General features: G+C 41.9%; 1 protein-coding gene and 1 long non-coding RNA gene across 2 annotated transcripts in view; both read right to left on the bottom strand.

The window, feature by feature from the left end:
- Positions 1-4,940: 4,940 nt before the first annotated feature.
- On the bottom strand, positions 4,941-9,668 carry LOC118427954 (zinc finger protein 625-like). The gene is made up of 4 exons (XM_035837920.1): positions 9,559-9,668; positions 6,132-6,251; positions 5,896-6,047; positions 4,941-4,945 (listed from the first exon to the last, which is right to left on the bottom strand). The coding sequence occupies exons 1-4, from the start codon at positions 9,666-9,668 to the stop codon at positions 4,941-4,943; spliced, it is 387 nt and encodes a 128-aa protein (XP_035693813.1).
- Positions 9,669-9,851: 183 nt separating this feature from the next.
- LOC118427868 overlaps positions 9,852-10,087 on the bottom strand; it is a 2,031-nt gene continuing 1,795 nt past the window's right edge. The window contains exon 2 of the long non-coding RNA XR_004832597.1: positions 9,852-9,924. This is a non-coding gene — a long non-coding RNA (uncharacterized LOC118427868). The remainder of the gene's footprint in view (positions 9,925-10,087) is intronic.

Raw genomic sequence — 10,087 nt, forward strand, 5'->3', positions numbered from 1 at the left:
AACAAAACATCTTAGAAACTAACTTCTATAAAACCCCAACCAACTATTCATGTGGAATCCAAACTTCAATAAGAGAAAAATGTTGTCTGTAATTTCTACCACAAAGATTGGACCCAAATTTACACAGTCTAATTTAAGTGTTCGTCAAAGAATGAACAATCCACCGTTTTTGTGACGTCACGTTATGCTGATAGAACGTGGCTCGGTGAGCGACCATGATTTGCGGAAAGTATATGGCAGGCCCCGTCTCTAAACAACCTGACGTCACAGAAGCGGTGAAATGCTCATTTTATGACAAGTTTGGAGTTAGTCCATCGAAGACTTGGGTAAGTCCGATTATTTGTGATGGAAAGTACACTTTGACTCTTCATTAACAAAACGCAGTTCAAATCTAATCCAGAATGACTTCTTCAGAGAGGAACTGTCAACATAACAGAAAAGCTGTTGCCTCAACAACACTAGCTAAAAGTGACGTTACTGATGACGTGCTGGTAAGGCAAATACTAGTAAGTCTTCAGGAACAACAGCTAGGTGAACTATGTGATTCACTCTCCCAGTGTTCATTACGAGTGCACGTAGGTTAGACCACCTGGCTCGCGGAACTGCATGCTGCACTTCTCACACCTTTGAGTTTCCCGTGAGTCCGCATGTGAGTCTTTAGATTACCCAGCACACTGAACTGCCTACTGCACTCCTCACATCTGTAAGGTTTCTCCCCTGTGTGAGTCCGCATATGTTTCTCCAGATTACCCAGCTCACTGAACTGTTTGCTGCACGCCTCACACCTGTAGGGTTTCTCACCTGTGTGAGTCCGCATGTGTTTCTTCAGATTACATAGATGACTGAACTGCCTGCTGCACTCACCACACCTGTAGGGTTTCTCCCGTGTGTGAGTCCGCATGTGAGTTTTTAGATTACCCAGCTTACTGAACTGTTTGCTGCACTCCTCACATCTGTAGGGTTTCTCACCTGTGTGAGTTCGCATGTGCCTTTTCAGACTCTCCAGCTGACTGAACTGCCTGCTGCACTCCTCACACCTGTAGGGTTTCTCCCCTGTGTGAGTCCGCATGTGAGTCTTCAGATGACCCAGCAGACAGAACTGCTTGCTGCACTCCTCACATTTGTAGGGTTTCTCCCCTGTGTGAGTCCGCATGTGTTCCTTAAGATGACCCAGTCGACTGAACTGCTTGCTGCACTCCTCACACCTGTAGCTTTTCTCCTCTCTGACAGATCGCACAGAAGAATCCATTTCCGTCTTTCTCCTAACGTCACCCCAACTCTGGGCACTGCTTGTTGCCGACATCCTCCTAGATCTTGTGTAGCTACTGTATGTAGAGACAATAGGAACGATCCGCCAAAAATAGTTACTCAAGCAACTGGATATGGTTTTGAAACGGTCAGACGTTTCGGAAATAATCCACTTTCCTTCGTCAGTGACACTGAAGTGATCTGCAAGAAACAGGTCTTTTATACTCTAACTATGAATGAAGACAATTTCAGATGTCCAATAGGAAAGGTTGTAAGACAATTCAGACTGAAGACAATTTGGATTCCAAAGAAAACAAAGCTAAGCCAAAGTCAAGCTGAAGACAATTTGGATTAGCTCCTGTAACTAAAACAACAGGAGCTAATTGACTCATTTGCATTAACTGTGTCATAGCCTTGATATCCTTTGAAATCCAAATTGTCTTCAGCTTAACTTTGGCTTAGCTTTGTTGATACAGTTTCCGGGTATTTAAATCACAGATGTTCATAGAATATCATACATATATATAGAATATTATCATACATATATAAAACAGTTCAAAACACAACGAGTAGCGAACACAGCGAAGGCAATTAAGCGTTCAGAAGTCTAGTCATGTGAGGAACAGCGCTGGATCTATATCTGTCAGTCTTACAGTGTATAATGTCTAGTTTCTGTGATGATCGTGTCGACCTTCCGCTTATTTCCCCCCGAGAAGAAGGGAGAAGGTGTCTGAATTGCTCAGATGACTGCAGTGATCTGGCGAACTTCATCGTTAAGGCTTCGCGACGGTCTTCGAGTGTGGGTAGGTCTAGTAAGTCACATGCCTTGGTGTAGGACGTAGAGTCAGGGCCTAAAATGATTCTGAAGGCACGTCTTTGAACAGATTCGATCTTCTTACTGAGCACGCTGGGTAGTCCGAGGTGCCACACGGGGGCACAGTACTCAGTTATGGGACGGATGTAAGTGATGTAGACTGTCACAAGATCTTCGGTTGGGAGGCTGAAGTGTTTGAGTTTACATAGGAGAAAGAGCCGTTGACTGGCTTTCTTATACATAGTGTTGACATGAGTGTTCCACTTCAGGTTTGATTGAAGATGTATTCCAAGGATTTTCATAGATGGTACTTCTTGGAGGACAACATTACTGACTATGAGTGGGCGAGGGATGTAAGGGACTCTGTTGAATTGTATGTACATAACTTTGCACTTTCCAGGGTGGAGCATCATGTGGCTTTCTTTTGACCAGCTGTCCAAGTCAGTTAGGTCCTGTTGCAGGTGTGACGGGCTTACAGGTGGGTTTCGGACTTCCAGCATGTTCAAATCATCAACAAATTTCCAGCGCTTGGACAGAGCTTCTTGTGCTGCACTATTAATGTAAGCAGTGAAGATAAGGGGGCCCAGTAACGTACCCTGTGGCAGACCACAAGTGATCAGAACGCTGTTTGAACACGAGCCGTGGTATCGCACCACTTGGCGCCTGTTTGTGAGAAAATCGGCTATCCATCTGACCAACGAAGGCCGCAGGCCGAGTTCAACAAGACGGCAAATCGCGACTGTGTGGCTGACTCTGTCGAAAGCTTTGCTATAGTCAGTAGAGACTAGGGAACAAAGAGTATTAGGCTTGTCACATGCCTAGAATAAAGTGTTTGTCATGTCTAGGAGGCAGTGAGTGGTGGATCGGCCTTTAATCCCACCGAACTGCTGAGCGTCAATGTTCGGGAGGATGTCTGTCATAGCCCACTGGCAGATGAAGTTTTCTGCGACCTTACTCAGGAGTGATGTTAAAGAGATAGGCCGAAGTTCATTTACGGACGGTGGTTTGCACCTGGGGACTGGGACTACAGTGGCGTTTTTCATCTGGTACTAAACCTTGTTGGAGCGATGAGTTTAGTATGTCTGCCAGCGGAACACTCAATTCATAAGCAAACTCTTTGATCAGCTTGCCGGGAATGGCGTCGGGACCAGCCGCTTTACGAGTCTTGACCTTTTGCAACTTCATGTAGACGTCCCAGTGATTTACTGTAGGCGGAGGTCGGGCCGGTAGGTAAGCTGGTAGCAATGATAAATCCAACGGCGGTAGGGAGTTGATCACAGTTGCAAGGGATTTGTTTATTGCGTTAGCAATACTAGGTGTGTCGCTGGGATCCAAACCATTGATCTGGATGTCAGGCAGTAAATAGCAGTAATATAGCAAATAAATGTGAAAAATACATTGTTAGAACCAAAAATAGTGATTTTTGGCAAAACTGCCTGTCAGCAAACGGTTGCCATGGCAACACGAAAAAATGGAAAATTTGACAAACTTCGTAACTTTGTTGCCAACAATATTTTAGGAAAACTCACCAAATTTGGTGGCTTTAGCGTAAGGCGTTCTGGCGTTGTAGGACATCGAAGTTGGCGCAGGCCTCAAAAGCCCCCCCCCCCTCCGGTCTGAATAGGGTTAAACATACATCTTTTATTCAGTACATACATTTGAACAGTGAATTTGAACAACATAAAACTTGTACGTGAAATGTATTTCTGTTCCAAGGCTTAAAATAAGAACAAAGTCGATTCATTATGTTACAAACTGTTGCACGCTCCGTATTTCTCCACTCGCCCATTCTCCAGTTTGTCGAGTTCGTTCGTATCAGGCGCTAAATCTCTGCCGACTTTCCTGAGGTATTCCGGGATCCCTGTGCTTCACAGCTCTTGAGAATCTCGTTCACTACGAACCCAGACACGACTTCTCCGAAGAAAGGTAGCATTTTGGTCCTCCAGCGCCATGACCACTACTCAATGGCGGACTGTTATTGTCGTCTGAACTTGATTGGGCGGGGGTGCAAATAAATTTATTTTCCATTTGCAGTTTAAATCGGACATGACTTGAAATAGATTTTATTGTCTTAAATATTATAGGTAATTCAATGTTGTTTTAAGACAGCAAATGTTTTCTTTGAACAAAGTTAAACTACCGATGTTAATAGAGGGAGCCATTCCCCCTGCCATGCCTGTACTTATTCCCCTATCTTGGCAGATGGACGATTCCTGGATATCTCATTCTGATTGGCCAGCGTCCTGTTTGCCTGTCCTCAGTTCATTGGTTTAAACTTTCAACAGTTTTATCACATATGTGATAATCAAAAATTTAATGCACGGCTGTTACGGCGTCATAACCAGCATGAAATGGGGCCTTCTGATTGGCCCACGTCCCCTGGCTATATGATAATGAGTATTGGTGGATAATCATACAGAGATCGTATGTATTAATTAACACGGCCTCAAGTGTTGGGGAAATGAAATGATGAGATAATCGGCCCCTAGTGACTTTAAAAAAATGCAGCAGGACTTCCGGTCTTCATATCTGGTGTTCTAGATATCTCGCCTTCTAATGGTTGGGACTATAAGTAAATGTGAGTTTCCTATACTTTTTATGTGGTAACAAATTCATTTTGAAATAAAGACTACATGCATAGTGCCAACTATTTATTTGAAACAACTTTTAACAAAATGGATCAATACAAACTGTCGAAAACAACAATAAAGATAGATATTAATAAGTAAAGTGAACTTATCCTACAAGAGTATTAACACCTCTGTTGGTCTACTGTTCTCCCATCTAACTGCAAGCCTAAAATCTATAAAGTTATGGTCTATATAGCTAGAGATACTATTCCTAGAAGAAAAGAAGAAGAGGAATGACAATTATCATCTCAGGCTGCAAGAAAAGAAAAAAAAAACAACACTATTCTTCATCTTTAGACATTGGCTTAGTAGTGTTCATTAAATGTCGATGAAGGTACAAAAACAATCTTCAATGTTAAGTTCTAGTTCTACTTTACAAATCAGTGTTAGTTTCTAGCTTAGTTACAAAATAAATGTTAAGTTCTATTTCTAAAAGGCATGTTCTTTCAACTCTACTTCATTAGCAAACCATCAAACACTATCTACTATGTACCTTTAAAGGAACTGCAAAACAGCAAACAAAATTCTCCCTTTTCCATGTAGACATACATCAGTACTACTACTTTATGTGACTATACCAAAACGTGCTAGTTCTAGTTGGCTTCTAGTTTGCTGCGAAACAATTCAACCAACATCTACAATATCCCATCATAGAAGTTACGAAACAGGAAATGTACCTAAACATGATATACATGCAACAAAACTGCCATTTTGGAAACTAAATTCTAGAATACAACGGGTAACTGAACTTCACTATTTACATGGGATCCATATGACTCCCATAAAAGAAAAGGCTGCGCCTAAAAAACACGAACTGTACTAGCTTTACTGACAACGTGTCAGTGCATGTAACTTTTCAGGTTCAACTGCTGAATCAACTGTCGGATCTGATTCACTTCCCCACCTGTTGGCTTTATCAGAACTCCTTACACCTGTTTCACACACCTGTTTGTCACCTGTGTGAGTGAGCTTGTGTCTCGTAAGACCAAGCTGTCTGAATTACTTGTTTAACTCCTCATACTTATACAAGTTCTGTTCTGTGAGTTTTCATGTGTTTCTTCAGACTATACATCCGACTGAACTGCCTGCTGCATTCCTCACATGTGTAGGGTTTCTCACCTGTGTGAGTGCGCATGTGTCTTTTCAGACTATCCAGCCGACTGAACTGTCTGCTGCACTCCTCACAACTGTACGGCTTCTCACCGGTATGAGTCATCCTGTGTGCCTTTAGATGATGGAGCAAAGTGAACTGCCTGCTGCACTCCTCACACATATAGTGTTTCTCATCTGTGTGAGTCCGCACGTGGGCCTTCAGATTACCCAGCTCTCTGAACTTCTTATTGCACTCCTCACACCTGTAAGGTTTCTCCCCTGTGTGAGTCCCCATGTGTGTCTTCAGACTATCCAGTCGACTGAACTGCTTGTTGCACTCCTCACACCTGTAGCGTTTCTCCTCTTTGTTAGATCGCACAGAGAAATCCCTTTTCACCTTTCTCCTGACGTACTCCAAACTCTGTGCACTGCTTGTTGTCGACATCCTCCTAGATCTTGTGTACCTTCTGTAGAGACAATAGGGACGATCAATTTAGAAAAGTGTCATGTTAATTGACCCGCAATGCATTATTTTTTCAGGAAGGGGTAGTGAGCGGCAAAAGTGCGGTTTCATCTTTACCACTTAGTTACAAGCTCAAATACCCTGACGAGAAACTGACCTGCGGTCTTCTTCGATTTTCTCAAGAAAAACGGGCCTTTAATGAGATGAACGTATGCGAAAGGGACGGACACCTTTTGTTAACGAGCATAACAATAGGACAAAATCAAAGGAGTACGACTCTTGACACTTAACGCCACCCCACGCTTGTAGCTACAGTGAAAACAAAAGAATCTCTTCAAAAAATCTTATCAATTTTCAGGAAAATGAGTGAAATCACTCGGTCAAACTTCAGCGAAAACAGACGTTTTTTTGTTCCACATTGCCCCCGAATGTGCAAAGAGAAAACGCTAATTGTGAAAGCACGCCCAAGCATCAGTTACTGAACCTCCCCGTAAAATAACAAGGAACACGCCATGATCAACACCAGATGGTGGGAAGCCAAGGGGCGGACGGAGGGGTTTACATATTTCAACTGCGCCCGGCAAACAAACAAAAGGCCGCTTCTTTTCAACAATAAACAGTGCCAAATTGACTCTGCAAGTGTAGATATACCTAAACACGCCTGCATGTTTACTCTTTAATACGATTATAACCTTATAAAGCCATTAAAGAAAGATCACCTATAAACCCCTCAAGGGCCCAATAATTTTGTTTACGTTATCTTCTGCCTTCCTCATCGCTTCCCAGGGTGAATTTTGAATAAACATTTAACAAAAAATTCCTCCATTTTAGGTTCGGAAAACAGCAAAGCTACAAAGGAACATATGTATCACTTCCTTCTGTAAACAAATTATGGTCTATCTTTACACACCCACAGAAGACAGGAAAATAGAGTTGAGTTGACGGGACCCCCACGGAAAATTTATCACGACACGCTTCAGCTTTCTGTCAAATCTAGACAAGTTTTATGATCAAAATAAAACAGATCGTCTTACCTGATCAAACTGGAACCCTAGTCTTGCACAGAAACACCAGTAGGTTGTCTCTGAAGCCGCGAAAGTTGTGTGTTATGCCTCGGAAGGACGGGAACTTTTACAAACCGCTGTCGCTCTCCGAGTAAACAGGAAGAAGGCGTCATGTGACCCGGAAGTAATCTTTTGTTTGGGTCAAGCATTTTCTCCTGGTTATCCAATAGTTGTCGCGACATCGCTCAGTTGAAAGCTGAGGTTGTAGTAATGAGGATATGATATAGAAGAGCAAATTGTACAAGTTAAAATTGAGAAGTGATATTACATGTAATACAGGTTTGCGGTATTGGTTAGCCGGCATCCAGGGGTGCCGCCATTTTGTTTCCCATTGGTGTATGATGGGAATGGTTGTTGCAGTTTCGATATGTTAATATTGACGTGGAATGTTATGAGCGTGTCGTTGCGGTCTTGTCGGATATCAAGGGACGGCAGCCACAACGAGAAATGTTTGGTCTGTTTCATGGTGGCATGGCGTTTTTTAATCCCTACTGACTACATACTGTCAGCATACATTACCAACCGTCAGTAGCGTTGTAGACGCACATTAAAGCTTCTAGCCACACGCCGGCTCTGTGATATTGAGTATTGGTGGACCATATGCGGATATGCAAGTAACATTGGTGGATAATCCTTCAGAGATTATGTGTCTTTATTAAACACTGGTATGGTGTAAGGAAAATAAAATGATTAGATAATCTGTCCCTAGTGACTTTCCAAGTTACTAGGGACAGATTATCTCACATGGACAGGACTTACGGTCTTGGTATCTCGTGTACTATATATCCCGTGTTTTATTGCTTGGCATGACAAGTAAATGAGAATTTCCTACGTTCTTATGTACAAATTCAATGTGAAAGAAAAACTACATGCATTGTTCGAACTGTTTATTTTAAACAACTTTTTGAACAAAATGGATGAATACAAACTATTGCAGTTAATAACAAAGATAGATATTAAAAAGTAAAGTGAACTTATACTACAAAAGTATTAACCTCTATTGGTCTACTATTCTCCCATCTAACTACAAGTCTAAAATCCATAATGTTACGGAACATAGCTAGAGATACTACTCCTAGGAGAAAAGGAAAATAACAAGTTCACTAATCTTGCCCTTCAGTAGATATTAATACTGTTCAATAGATGTCGACGAAGGCACAAAAACAATGTGTACTGTTAAGTTCCAGTTCTACTTTACAAATCAGTGTTAATTTCTAGCTTACTTTTTTTTTAAATAGAACGTAACATTTATTTTGTAACTATGTTAAGTTCTACTTCGTTACTACTACTACCTAATACGAACCGTCACAGAAATTACAAAACACCAAACATAATTCTACTTTTTTCACGTAGATAAACTGTTTGTGAATATGTTAAAAGGGCACACCAATTTATTTGTTGCTTCTCGGATTTTTTCTTTTAGAAAAAAAAAATTAAAGTCGGAGTTAGGAGAGATCGGACAGGAAAACCTCAACTTTCAACATTTAGGGGGTCCCTGGTAGCAAATTCCGAAGTTTAAAGAAAAATGATAAACGTACAGCTACTGGAATTTGAGGCCCACAGTTAATTAGAGATAGGAGAGGCGGTAAAGTTTTGTTAACATGAGGTGTGACCATCAATTTTTTTTTTTTTTTTCAAATCGAAAAAAATAAGATCGGGAAATCCGAGAAACAACAAATAAAATTCGTGTGACCTAAAGATACAAAAAACGTGCTAGTTCTTGTTGACTTCAAACAAGATCCACAATATACCATCAAGTTACAAAACAGAAAATGAACTTGAAAATCATACAAATACAACAAAACCAACATATTGAAAACTAAATTTTACAATAGTAACACCACGGCAGCTGCACCACGGGTAACTGAACTTCACTATGTACATGGGATCAACATGAAGCACATACCAGAAAGGCTGGCGCCTCAAAAACACGAACTGAACTGGCTTTACCGACAACGTGCCAATGCGTGTAACTTTTCAGGTTCAACTGCTGACTCAACTGTTAAATCTGATTCACTTCCCCACCTGCTGGCTACATTAATAAAACTCACACCTGTTTGTCACCCCTCACACTTGTATGGTTTCTCACCTGTGTGAGTCCGCATGTGAATCTTCAAAGAACTCAGCTGACTAAACTGCATGCTGCACTCCTCACAACTGTACGGTTTCTCCCCTGTGTGAGTCCGCATGTGAATCTTCAGATGACGTAGCTCACGGAACTGCTTGCTGCACTCCTCACAACTGTACGGTTTTTCCCCTGTGTGAGACCGCATGTGAATCTTGAGACGACCCAACTGACTAAACTGATTGCTGCACTCTTTACATCTGTAGGGTTTCTCACCTGTGTGAGACCGCATGTGTCTATTCAGATGATGGAACAGACTGAACTGCTTGCTGCACTCCTCACACTTAAAGGGTTTCTCCCCTGTGTGAGTCCGCATGTGGCTCTTTAGATAACTTAACTGACTAAACTGCCTGCTGCACTCCTCACACTTGTAGCGTTTCTTCTCTCTGACAGATCGCACAGAAGAATCCTTTTCCGCCTTTCCGCTGACGTCAACCAAACTCTGGGCACTGCTTGTTGTCGACATCCTCCTAGATCTTGTGCAACTTCTGTAGAGAGAATATAAAGATCAACGCTTCATCCATACTCAAATGCATGCATTTTTACATGCAATGCATGCATTGTTAGTAAGGCGTGGTAAAGCCGGCTTTACAAATCAAGAATTTAGCTCGGCCGAGTGTCAGCGAGCTCTAAATTACGAGGAGGTATGAC

Source organism: Branchiostoma floridae, chromosome 12, assembly GCF_000003815.2.
Source record: "Branchiostoma floridae strain S238N-H82 chromosome 12, Bfl_VNyyK, whole genome shotgun sequence".
Lineage (NCBI taxonomy): Eukaryota > Metazoa > Chordata > Leptocardii > Amphioxiformes > Branchiostomatidae > Branchiostoma > Branchiostoma floridae.

Coding starts and splice junctions, on each gene's coding strand:
- LOC118427954 (XM_035837920.1), bottom strand. CDS start 9,668: ATGCGGTCTCACACAGGTGAGAAACCCTACAGATGTAAAGAGTGCAGC. Junction 6,252..9,558: donor TCTCACACAGGGGAAAAACC/GTACAGTTGTGA, acceptor TTGTCTCTACAG/AAGGTACACAAGATCTAGGA. Junction 6,048..6,131: donor AAAGAGGAGAAACGCTACAG/GTGTGAGGAGTG, acceptor GAAACCTTACAG/GTGTGAGGAGTGCAATAAGA.